Below are 13054 nucleotides of genomic sequence, written 5' to 3' on the forward strand. Positions count from 1 at the left end.
CAAAATAGAATGCTTTTGTTCTTTAATAAGTGCCCTAAAACATGTCCACTGAATGGATATTTAGTTGTATATCATGCTGACAATAATATCAGCAAGAAATTAAACATTCATTTATCTCACCACAATTAAACGTATTTTTGAAGGTATGATCTGTGCTTCATTGTGGGACTTTCAAACAAAGGACAGTAACATGGAACTGAATGGAAAAACCAAGTGCAGTAATTATATGCAGATAAAATGATTTGATGAAACTGTCATCATGATGTTTCCACAGTTCTCCTCTTCAGGTTTACATCTTGTAATAATCTCTTACTACTGCCTAAAATTGCTTGAAATTCTTGAAAATTCAACACTCAGTTGGTTTGAAATGTTTTTTTATCCGTCATTCTCAAAGTAAGGGAGAACAGTGTGTTTCATATTTGTAGTGGAATCAAAACATTGAACAAAGGGAAATTTAAATTAAGCTACTGTTCTAAGGAGTAGAGTTTACAATTATGTATTTTGTATTGATAATTTACTTTTAACAGAAACAATACAATGCATTAACCCTTTAACTCCCAGATCAAATTTGTCATTCTCCTTACTGTCAACCATACGATTCTTATAATGTTAGGTCGGAGAATTAAGTATTGGATCAACTTATTATCCCCAAATTTATATTTTTCTTCATTCTCATCACTTGTCTGATTGATACTGTAATGATATTGTAAGGAGAAACTCTGTCTTGGTCACTCATGAGAGTTACAGGGTTAAACAGAGATACAAAATAGTTTTTCCCCAAGTATACTTACTGCCACAATCAAGTCTTTACTCAAGAGAAATCAGAAGCTAATTACTCTTAGGAGTCAAAGGATAAAAGAAAGATGTTATTAATTGATCACAAAAGAGAAAAGAAAAAAGCAAAGTCTCCTATGACAAAAAACCTCAGAATTCTAGATTTTGTTTTGTAGTGTTCTACCTCTGAGCTATAGAGACCCTCCTGGTGAACTAGGCTACTACCAACTTCAAATGATGTGACAGGTGTTCTACCACAATGTTGACAGCGTTATGTGGCAATATACAAATCACAAATTTCTCTATTAGTTCTATAATTGTCAACCAATGAATAATATCTTGCCTTCTCAATAACAGAGCTCATAATTTACCACCTCTGTGAGAGTCTGTTATCTAATTACTCCTTACAAAATCACCCACAAATCACACGTTAAGGCCACAAGACTAAAGGAATGATTTCCAAGAAAAGAAAGTCTTGATTTTTCAACAAATTCTCCTAATTAGCACCTCAAAAAAATGTATGAAAAACAGTATAGAGAATATGCTCACTGATATTGGGGTGTAAAAGTTTATTTCATTTTTGGGTCTCATTTTATTTGTGCATAGCATGAGTGCAGTGATGCTAAACAAAATAAAATCAGTTACCAGTTCATGAAGTTGACATTTGTTTTTGGTCTTTTTTGCTCCTTTACTGCTTGCCTGAATTGCCTGTTTCTTTCCCAAAGAACAAAACAAAACAAAACAAAAAATACCCAATCACATAAGCAAAAAAATATGCAGAGCAAACAACATCTCATCATTTTCTTGCCTGTGAGCAAGCCCTTATTAATAGTGCTGCAGGAAGCATGTTTTTCCTGCCCAAACGAAGATTTGAGAGGAGTGGGGGAGATGCTCATCAGGGGTCTGGCACTAATTGCTAAACCTCTAGCAGACCCCTCCTCTCTTCTAAAAGGACCTTCCCATTTCACCCCTCTCAACCTCCTTTTGGTGAGTGATACTGCTAGATAAATGCACCTACCAATGGTTTGCCCCAGGATTGGGGTGGGAGGGGGGGGGGACAAGCTACCTGCAGGAAATTGATTGGGAGGGCCCTCCTTAGATGGGGATTTTGACATTTACCCACTGATTTCAGGTCAGGAGTTTGACCTACCTGCCATGTTAGGAGTCCAGCAGGTGATTTTGAAAACCTGAAAATGTCATATTCCCCTGGGCTGGCAAATCTCAATGCAAAGCTGGTAAATCTCAATAACAAAGTGATCACCTCCCTGATTAAGAAAGCTTGTATTACTGAAAGTACATAAATTTTTAAAAAATGTTTCCATGCTGCATTTTAGATGATTGAGACAAACTGCTTGGCCAGCTAGCACATCTAAATAAAAATCTGTTCACCTTATTTAATTATCACAGCTTGATTTATTATTAATTAGTGCATAAATTACAATAATTTTTCTGTGTTGCATGTCAGGTTATCAAAACGAAACGAATCATGTGGCCAGCTGACAATTTTCAATGACAAACTGATCACCTTCTTTAATCGTGACAGCTCGTATTGCTATTAGTGCATAAATTAGAATATTTTTCTAAGTTACATTTCTATGTGATCCATTTTTTAAGTGCATTTACTTTTTGCTTAATTGTACTAAATGAGCTTGAGAATATTAAAATGTCAGGTGCAAAATCTGATTTAATGGATCAATGTAATCGATACCTTGGAACAGCAGGAAAATAGAGCAAAGGAAGGTTTAAAAAGGAAACATCTGGATATATTATTGTGATTATAATAAGTCAGGACTCAGTTGTGTGGAACAAGATGTTTAAAGTTTGATGCAGAGCTATCCGCAGATTCGTAAACAACTGTTGTTTGCGATGTTCATTAATCTATATCGATCAAAACAACACAAAGCATCACTCAAGAAAAACCCAAAACAAGTATTAAAATAGAATGCAACCCTAACGAGAATTAGCCACAAGACCTTGCCGCATCTGCGAGAAAAGTTCACAAATTTCCCAAACAGGAGTCTTCAATGTTTAAACTTTGCCAAAACTCACCAATTCTCTCAATGATTCCTCATCTTCACCCGAAGAGGCTGAATCCGCTTTTTCTTCTCTGGAACCCCTCATTTCATTGACTTGTCATCATTCGTTTTCGCGAGGAAAAATATGTTGCAGGAGGATCTCTACGCATTTGAAGAAAATTGGCTCGATGCAAGTGATGACACACCGCCATGTTTTCTCGAAGACTCAAAATGGAACAATCTGATTGGTTTACAGTTGCTCTAGAAACTTTCCCGTCCCAGGTTTTACTCCGGATTCCTGGGTTTGATCAGGAAGTTGACACTCACGCTTCTTCTTCGACAGCGCGTACTTAAAATTCCTTCTCTGATAGCTGCAGCCAGAAGGTTTAACAGCAGTCTTGTCGAGACTAAACAAGATGGAGAGATCTTCCTTGTATCGATTGCACGACCCGAGAAGCGCAACGCGGTTGATGCAGAGACCGCGAAAGAGCTCGCAGACGCGTTTAGACATTTCGAGATCGACGATGAAAGTTCAGTGGCTGTGTTGTATGGGAAAGGAGATACGTTTTGTGCAGGATATGATCTAGGATATCTATCTACCAGGGGTCCTGATGAGTTCCTGAGATGGCTCACCCCTCCTGGAGAAGGAGACGGTCCCATGGTGCGTTACAATGTTTACGTTTATGACAGACACTGAAAATACGAAATACAAAAATTATTTGAAATTATGCAAACACTTGGCATCTTTTTTGCTATCTATAGAATTCTATTACTAATTTTTTTTTCTAGTTTGTTTTGTATTGCATTCATTGATCGTTTGTCCACTGGTGCAGTAGTAGGGGCGATGTGGAAGAAAAATAACTCTTTCATATTGGAATATTTCGGATATTTTCCTGTTATCCTTTTTTCATCCGGTGACTATTTCAAGAGAATAGCTTTGCTGAACAATTTAGCCATGAAATATTGCCATTAAAAAACCCTTTAAACCATGTTATCCTGATTAACAATGCTAATTTGTGAGTAAAATTGGATGCCAATATAAACACAGAGAGAATTCCCAAAGAGACAGGAGTACAATATGGATAGTATTATCAGCTCTTTGAACAACTGCACTGTGGTATTTTATCACAGAAGGGTCAGGCCCCATTTCTCAATCATCATTTTTCAGTATTCATTCTCCTTTTCCCATTCTCCAATTCCCATTCCTCGTTTTCCATTCTGCATCTCCTTTCCTCAACTCCCCATTCTTTGTTTTAACTCAGAGGTCCACCTTGAGAGCAAGCTCTGAAGAATTATTTAAAACACAATAGGAACTTTATGGATTCCATTGAGTTGAAAATAATTGAAATCATACCAAATAGTGTTGTGGTAAAAATCTGTGAAAACAGATCAAATAACTTGAAAAATGATTTTTTTGCATGATTACTGATTGGTGAGATGCATGATCACCCAAGGTGACATGAGTAGCTTTTAATTAAAATCCTTGTCCTTTTTTGTCATGGCAAAGGAACAGGCCCTTAATATTGGGGATTTGGCACAAATATTTCTTCAAATACAAGGAAAGTATGAGGTGTTGAACAATGCAAGCTGGTGAGAGGTCTACAAGGGATCCCACACACTGATAATATATAGATGTTTTTACTCTCTGTCCAGGGCCCAACTCGATTGAAACTCACTAAACCAGTGATTGGTGCCATTGAGGGACATGCAGTTGCAGGAGGAATGGAGTTGGCGCTGATGTGCGATCTCAGAGTTGTTGCAGAAGATGCAGTCATGGGAATGTTCAACAGAAGATTTGGTAATAAAAAGCATTAACAGATAACCTATGCAGCCCTTAGCATACATTGAAAGAAAAAATCTTCTATAATTGTGGCAAAAGGGCTTAGTACAGTGGCAATGTGCGGCTGTTTAAGGCAGTACTGATATTGTCATCTAGGGGGAAGTAGTGATACTGTAGTTACTTCATGCAACCACGATAATTAGCTCTGGCTGGGTGGGTGAATAGGTTTGAGTACAGACTGTACCTTTTTGCTTTGACAAAACAGCATTATTAACATATGATATTATAATTGTACAAAGGTGTGCCTACAGTGGATGGAGGTACAGTGCGGTTACCATACATTGTTGGTCTTTCACACGCATTAGACCTGATCATGACAGGCCGTGCTGTACATGCAAAGGAAGCTCTTAGCATTGGCCTTGCTAACAGAGTTGTTCCCAAAGGAAAAACAGTCGAAGAAGCTCTCAAACTTGCAAAAATGTTGGTTCGCTTTCCAAGAGAGGCAGTGTGTGCAGACCGCAAATCTGTTTTCTATGCCACATTCAATGCAGATTCCTTTTACGATGCTCTGACATATGAATACTCCAAAGGAGTGAAACTGCAAATCATGAAGGATTCCATTGAGGGAGCAAAGCAGTTTTTACAGGGGAAAGGCCGTAAGGGTTCATTTGATGACTACTTGGATTAAAATTGATTTTACACATTACTTTTACACATCAATTTAAGAACAAAGTGCTAAGTATTGAAAATGAATTAAAGCTAGCTAACTTCAAAACATCATCATATTTTACCCTTTAACTCCCAGAAGTGATTAACATAAAACTTCTCCCAACAATATCCATACATTATTTAGCAAACAGGTAATGAGAATATTCAAACTTATCAGGTAGAAGCTGCTATCTTGATTTAGCATCAAGTTATCATAACTAATTCACAAGGAAATGTGTAGCAGCTAGAGAGGAGAATTAACAATCAGATCTTGGGAGTTAAAGGGTTAATTAAATTTATTTTCAGTGAGATGAAGACTTCTACATCAAAGAGATGTTTTACGGGTAAAATTTAAAAGACTGAAATGTGAGCATTTCCTTTGTTTGTGTTGTATTTATTAGGTTTTACAGTATGTTTATTTAACCCTGTAACTCCCAGACCAAATTTGTAATTCTCCTTACTGTCAACCATAAAATTATTTTAATATCAGTTCAGAGAATTTAGTATTGGATCAACTAATTATCCCCAAATTGATATTTTTCTTTATTCTCATCACTTATCTGGTTGATATTGTATTGATGTTGTAAATAGAAATTCTGTCTTGGTCACTCATGGGAGTTAAAGTGTTAAAGTAGAAGCCTTTTGTTTAGTTTCTTGATTGCTAATCTCATCCCATGATTCACTGCAAACTGGCTGTTGTGTGTGTTGATGCATTAACCCTTTACACACTAACATCAGTATGCATATTCTCCATACTATTCTCATACATTTCCTGAGGTGCTGACAAGGAGAATTTGTTCAACAATCAAGAACTTGTTTGGATTGTGACCAGGGGTGATATTTTAAGGAGAAATTAGATGCTGCTCCCTCTTGGGGTCAGGATTAACTAAGGGGAAATGATTGCTTTCATTTGATGTGTTATTTTTAAAAGGCCATTTGCAATAGTACTCCAAAAAGTGCTTCTTTTATTGTTTGATTTTTGAAATTCTTGATTCAGTGTATACAGACCTCGTACATTGAGGGACGAAAAAAAACCCACATCATTCTCTATTTATTTTACAGTTCTTAAAGTAGGCAGAGGCCATAAAATGATTAAAAAAGAACTCTTCGAATTACCAATTTCACCAGTACCCTCTGTGTCTGAAAAGACAAATCACTATAACAATACAATTTTTCATAACAACAAACTTGCCGACGTGTGAAAAATTCGTCAATATTTCCATTTTCTTTTATTCTTGGGGCGCGATTGAGAAGCTATTCGAAAACAGTAAAACAATAAAAACACCCAGCCTGCGGCCTCGTGGTTTCAACAGTTTTCTCGTGTTTGGAACCCTGATGAAAACCGATGCATGAGTTTTTGAAAAAGTAGGTCATCACACCAGGAGCTCCTGAACACACCCCAAAGGTGGTCTGCCCGTGTACCTAAAGGCCTATTTCCAACCTTGATGGAAAGCAGCCGTTTGTTTTTGTTTTGAATCACTTTTGTTGCCTTGTCCAACTTAAGTGGACATGTTCACTTTGTCTTCTGACTTTCCTTTGGACCCACATGGAAGTTTTTGTTTTGGCTAACGCAGTCGGAGGTTAATTCAGTTGATCGGAAGCATTATGATTAAGAGCTTTGTTGTTCATTCAGAAAGTCTCGTGAAATTCTTTGGTTTGGTTTTCTAACAACATTGTCTAGCCATCAAAACCGCAAAAGATTGAAGCGAACTGCCCTCCATCCGTTTACGTATTACTTGTCGCACTCAGTAAGAATCGAACAGTGTTTGTCTGAGTCACGAGGGAGAAATTAAAATTTCTTGACGTCATTAGCACCCTTCGCTATTGTCACGATATTTGTCTTAAAGCTCTCTGATCTTCCCGCCAAGCATCAATCTGGTGCCAAATCTATCAGTTAATTACAGTGCCCTCCTAACCCCTTGCACAACTGATCACGTCCAGCCAAAGGGATTTGGCACCGCGTGCTCTTCACATGCCACGGAACTTTTGGCAAGGCGAAGTGAAGAGCTACAACGAAATAAAACGGCAAAAATAATTTTTTATAGTTTTGGTTTCTGTTGTTACCAATCTAGGCAGGTCATAGCCAGTATGGACTAGTTTTGCGGACTCGTTTTAAAGCGGAAATTTGACGATTTAAAGTTTAGCTTGAGGCGGAAATTCTTGCCTCATCATTACGTTATCTAATCTTAGAGAGTCAACAGACTAATTGTTTCTTTCATCACGTCTCCCACTGGCGTTAAAGAAAGAAGTCACTGACCTGCATCACACCCAGGTGTTTAAGCTTCTTAGCAAGAAATACAAATCTCTTTCGAAGTAAATACCACAAAAAAAATAGCGATACTTGGTAGCTTAGAATTTCGCAGTCTTTAAGCTGCAAAATAACCGCGCTGAAAATTAATTGAAGTCCACAGTGTAAGAGAGTGAAAAAGAGCACATGGGGGCGAATGGATGATTGGAGGTCAAGCGCATCTTCTGAAATAACACATATCTGTCTCCGTCTTAATTTAGTGGTCTGATTTCTGTTTCTTATGTAAACAAGTAAACCTTGCATAAGCCATCGCCCTTTTGACAATTGAAAGTTTTCAAAGAGCCAATCAAACGAAAGTTCTGTATCTCATTAAATATAATATGATCAAAATAGCAATTCATTAATTCGGAGAAATCAGTCTTCAAACGAAAGTTACAGAAAAACTAAAAATGTCTCTGGATAAACTATTAGATTATTTGGAGCCAAAAACTTTTGGCAAAATTCACTATGTAGTAGTGGTTTTTTGGATCCTGATTGGTGTCATCCCCCTTGTTATATTCGCCGAAATGGAAAACAGCGAACCAAGGTTTGATTTCCGCTGTGATGCAGCGAAAAGTAAAAACATCGACTTCGTCCGGGGAAAATGTTACGAGAAATACCAGGAGCGGTACAACAAATTCGCTTTGCCTGTGTACGGCTTCGTAATCATAAATTTCGTCCTCATTATATTTGTATGTGTTATCTACTCCCAAATAGTAAGACCTACAGTCAATCGACTGTCGCGAAGCATTCGTAATGGTGATCCAGAGAGACAGTCGAGCGATCAAGAGGACCCATTATCAACGGGAAAGAAGCTTTTTATCGCTTACTGCGGTCAACTATCCATAAAACTTGTTTTAGGAGTTGTTTTCATCATCCTACAAACTCAGTTGCTTTATCCTTCAAAGTTTTCCTCTAAGTTTCACTGTTACTTAACCGATGGAACCACTCAGCCAAGGAATTCATCTAACAACGCCCAACACTCTACTTTGCACGACTGTCACAATCAACGAGCGGCAAAGAAAACCTTCTGGATGGACTTTGTCCTTGTGTTAAATGGAATTTTCGTCGTTAGTCTTCTGATTGAAATCGTCTGCATTTTTTTTAAGGCATGCAAAGAAAGGGATTTCATGCAAAACTCAAAGTTTCAAGCATCTCATCTAAATCCTCCCGAAGAATCTCGGCAGCAAGAAGAAGGAACACAACTTGTAACAAACAACCCACATGAACCTCAGCGGCAAGAACGGACAGAAACAAACATCTCACAAGAAGACCATGATACGAACATCCCACATCTGCACGGCGGGCCTGAACAACTCGTAGATTCACCGCTTCAGGAATTTATCCAGAATACAAAGAAAATGATTATGGACGACACTTATCAACCCCCACAACTCCAGTCGCTTTTTCCAAGTCCTCCTGGCAAAGGACACCCACCTAAACATTTGACTCTGGATCAGATTTACACTAACCTTGTTGTTGTACCTAACATGGCTGATTATGACTTTACTGAAGACAGACGGAAGAATTTGGAAATCTACGCCAGGTCGGGTGTTAAAAACGAAACACTGAGAGGGCCAGAGGACATTCTTAATCACAAAAACAAAAACATTTTGATCGTCGGTCGTCCCGGAATCGGAAAGACACTTTGTTGTACAAAAATTCTCAGAGACTGGGCATCTAACAAAGTATTCCATAAAACAGCCGATGACAAAATCCACTTTGATGCTGCTTTCTTCGTCAAATTCAGATTATTCAACGCTGCAACCGACCTTAGTCTTCGGGAGCTACTGACCCGCTCCACATACTCACCCAGGAACAAGCTGGATGAGGAAGTCTGGAATTACATCCTAGAAAACCCTCAGAAAGTTCTCCTTATTTTCGATGGAATTGATGAATTCAAAGATAACTCAAAGATCGGCACGGAAAATGAGAAACCTCAATTCAAAAACAGCGTAGACGAGAAGATGCCCCTCTCGGCGCTTTATGCCAAACTAACGACCGGAAAACTTCTCAAAGGGGCGGCAGTTTTAACTACAACAAGACCTACAGCTCTGTCATGCACCGAAAGTATCCGTTTTGAGAAAATTCTTGAGATCCTTGGCTTCTCATCCGAACAAGTCGAAGAATACGTTACCAAATTTGCTGAAGAAGACAAGGAAGCAGGCGACACAGTAAAGCGTCACATCAAAAGCAACATCAATATTTTATCTCTATGTTACATTCCTGCGAGTTGCTTCATCATTTGCTCAAGTCTCTTTAAAATGGTGAAGTTCTATACTCCTAGAGGTCTTAACCTACCAACAAGTTTAACAGGCATATACAAGAGAGCCGTGAAAATTTTCTACTTGAGACACAACGAAGAATTTCGCGATAAACGTTTCACTCGCAAAGACTTTGAATCAGATGAATTGGCCCCCGAAGAAGAAAAAAAATTGGAGAAACTACAAAAATTGGCATTTGAAGGAATTAAAGAAGGAAGGCTGATCTTTGGAGCAAACGAAGTACGCGGAATGGAGGACAGCGCTCTATTTCACCGCTTACCCGACCGTGAAGTTGACTCGTTTAGTAGCGAAGGACAGTTCTGTTTTATTCATCTCACAATGCAGGAGTTTTTCGCTGCGAAGCACCTAACTAACATGAGTGAAACAGAATTAAAAACCTTTGTTCAAATGAACATTAACGAAGGCAAATGGCAGCTGGTTTTTCAGTTTGTAGCAGGATTAATGGAGAATAAAACTCACCTACCAAGCGAAATTATCACGGACCTTCTTCCTGTGAAAACTGAAGAAAAAGGCAAATTCTACAACGTACAGTGGACAGAGAATGAAGAGAAAACGAAAGTGACCTGCTGGCCGACTGAAGACGAACGGTATTTAGCAGTGACATTAATGAAATGTTTAAACGAAAATAGTAGAATGAAGTCAGAAGCACAGAGAAAACTTCAACAAATTAACTTTAATTGTGTAAATTTTTATTATTGTGACCTTACAGCTGTTGATTGCTCTTCGTTAGTAAATGTAATTAATGTTCAACAAATTTCATATTTAGATTTGAGTGGCAATAACATTGGTCCATTAGGTTGTTTGGAAATTTGTAAATTGTTAAAATGTAGAGAATCTCAACTGAGCTGGTTAAACCTCTCATGGAATCAATTGACAGATGAAGCAGCAAAGTATTTAGCAGAAGCCATCAACAACAACTGTCAGCTACGCATGTTAGACCTCTCAGGAAATAAAATCTCAGACATTGGGGCACAGCACTTGGCTGAAGCCATCAACAACAACAACTGTCAGCTACGCAAGTTATACCTCTACAGAAATAACATCACAAAAGCAGGTGAGCAAAAGGCAAGTAATCTACTAAGCAATAGTCAGTCTAAGTGTGAGCTATTTCGTTAGGCCTCAGCAATTCCAATTAAAAACTAAAAAGAAATTATTAGAACCACTTACTATTCAAAATAACTGTGAGGTAACCAGCTCAGTGATAATTACAGCCCAACAACTCAAATCGTGAATGAAAGCAAACTTACTCTGTGAAGCGCTCAGAGCAGCGAGATTTTTTGAACCGGATCGAAATGAAGAAAAATGAACCAATGAACAAGTTTATTGAGAACAAAGGATATCAATCTTTTTTTTTTAGAAAAACAAACCAATAACATTGAAGTAAAAAACACAAAGCTTCCCGCAGAGAAAACAATCAAACCTCGGACCTCTCAGGAAACTTTATCATTTCATGATTGGTTAGTTTCGATCCTAAATTCTCTTCATGCTTCTGTATGTTTTGATCGCTTTAGAGTTTTGTGTGAGATTTTAAGCGGATTAGATTAGTGAATACACTACAGTTTACCTGGTAGTATACCAGGTTTTCTTTTTTTCATTTCTCGTGTTTTCTATAATTTTTTTTTTGATTAAAGCGAACCGGTTCAAGTAGTTTCGCTTTTCTGGCAAAATATCAAAAAAAGATATGAAACCACATTATAAATCAAATCACATTGCTTTCAGACAGACCCTAAGCAAGGCCTTTTTGTAGGTTTTTGGTGTAGGATTTACATAACATTTAAACGATTTGACTCAGGGAGGTTTCTGCATTTGTTGTAAATATTAATGTAATTTATGTACATATTTATTTTTTTCATAATAAATTTTGTAAACCAAATTCAACTTTATGTTGAGATACATTTGGCCTCAATTGTTAGACACATATCCTTGTAAAGAAGTTGTGAGAATTTGGTGTTTGATCAAGATAACAAATTCTACCTGATAAGTTTAAGTATTCTCATTTCCTGTTTTCTGGATAATGCCTGGATGTCATAAGGAGAAGTTGTAGGGTGTAAAATTTCTGGGGGGAGGGGCGGGGAAGGGGTTGATTGGCTGGCCTTATGAAATTTAGTATTACCCATTGCCTTATCAACAAATGCACAATTGTTTGTATGATCATTGCTTCTTTAATTTTACATAAAAACCAATAAAAATATTACAGAGTAAAATGAAGTACAACAACTGTGAACATTAAACACCACACATATGGCAACTCCCTATAAAAGTGGCCCCACTATTGATTAAGAATTCTACACAGAGTTAAAAAGAGAAGTTTTAGTTGAGGAGTAAACACATAACTCCATAGACAGTTGTTTTACAGTACTTGGTAAGTTAAAAATTCTTCTATAATCTGAGGGGAACAAATTATCCCAGTTTAAATTGGCACTCCCAGTGAGACAAGTCCCTACAACAGTTCCCGTTGATGCTTTAAAACCAGAAGAGTGACCAGCATCTAATTTCTCCTTAGAGTAATACTGGTGAATCATCCATCAAGATCATGAGAATTAAGAAAATGATCACCATCCAAAAAAGCTTCAATTTTTAAACAAATTCTCTATTGTAAGGAGAATTTCTGTCTTGGTCTTTAAAGGTTAAACTGTAAGAGTGACTAGCATCTAATTTCTCCTTACAGTTATACTGCTCAATCATCCATTAAGATGAAGAGAATAAAGAAAATGATCACCAACCAAAGAAGCTTCAATTGTTAAACAAATTCTCCTTGTCAGCACCTTAGGAAATGTAGAGAGAACAGTATGGAGAATATGCATACTGATGTTAGGGTGTAAAGGGTGTTTAATTCTACCCAGAGCAATGTTCCTCCTATTGAACTTGGCTAGTGATTTGGACCTCCGACTTCTCACAAGGATCCAATTTGTTTGAAGACCCAGGAACCTTGTGTTTGTCCTATCATCCGATCAAATCAACTGTTCACCATATCTCTCTGAAGATCTCAATTATCAATTCTCCCTACTATCTGTCCTACATCTGAGCTGATTTTAGCTCTGAGAATTTGGTTTTACATCAAGCAATACCCCAAAGTTGATATTTGTCTTTCTCCTAGTCCCCTTTCTGCTTAAAAATTGGTCACTTCTAGGTGTGAAAATGTAAACCCATTTACTCATGAGACCTAACAAGTCATTCTCCTCACTGTCTGTGGTAGAATTCTTAT

At 37.6% G+C, this 13054-nt stretch overlaps 3 protein-coding genes across 6 annotated transcripts in view; 2 read left to right on the forward strand and 1 right to left on the reverse strand.

The window, feature by feature from the left end:
• The window catches only part of LOC131792285 (leucine-rich repeat-containing protein 9-like), a 45794-nt gene extending 42765 nt beyond the window's left edge, over window positions 1-3029 (reverse strand). For 2 of the 4 annotated variants that reach the window (XM_066167094.1, XM_066167096.1), the window contains exons 1-2: window positions 2824-3029; window positions 1420-1488 (exon numbers count right to left, since the gene is read on the reverse strand). In XM_066167094.1, the coding sequence (XP_066023191.1) occupies window positions 1420-1488; window positions 2824-2895 (141 nt within the window). In that variant the 5' untranslated portion in view covers window positions 2896-3029. The remainder of the gene's footprint in view (window positions 1-1419; window positions 1489-2823) is intronic. The other 2 variants (XM_066167095.1, XM_066167097.1) reach the window with 2 other exon arrangements.
• On the forward strand, window positions 2935-6368 carry LOC131775248 (enoyl-CoA hydratase EchA19). Its single transcript, XM_059091344.2, has 4 exons — window positions 2935-3044; window positions 3102-3450; window positions 4443-4587; window positions 4869-6368. The coding sequence occupies exons 1-4, from the start codon at window positions 2935-2937 to the stop codon at window positions 5255-5257; spliced, it is 993 nt and encodes a 330-aa protein (XP_058947327.2). The 3' UTR covers window positions 5258-6368.
• Window positions 6369-7914: 1546 nt separating this feature from the next.
• On the forward strand, window positions 7915-11732 carry LOC131774325 (nucleotide-binding oligomerization domain-containing protein 1-like). The gene has a single exon (XM_059090335.2). It carries the CDS (start codon window positions 7975-7977, stop codon window positions 10963-10965), a length of 2991 nt encoding a protein of 996 aa, XP_058946318.2. The 5' UTR covers window positions 7915-7974; the 3' UTR covers window positions 10966-11732.
• The last annotated feature ends 1322 nt before the right edge of the window (window positions 11733-13054 follow it).

Source organism: Pocillopora verrucosa, chromosome 5, assembly GCF_036669915.1.
Source record: "Pocillopora verrucosa isolate sample1 chromosome 5, ASM3666991v2, whole genome shotgun sequence".
NCBI classification, from domain to species: domain Eukaryota; kingdom Metazoa; phylum Cnidaria; class Anthozoa; order Scleractinia; family Pocilloporidae; genus Pocillopora; species Pocillopora verrucosa.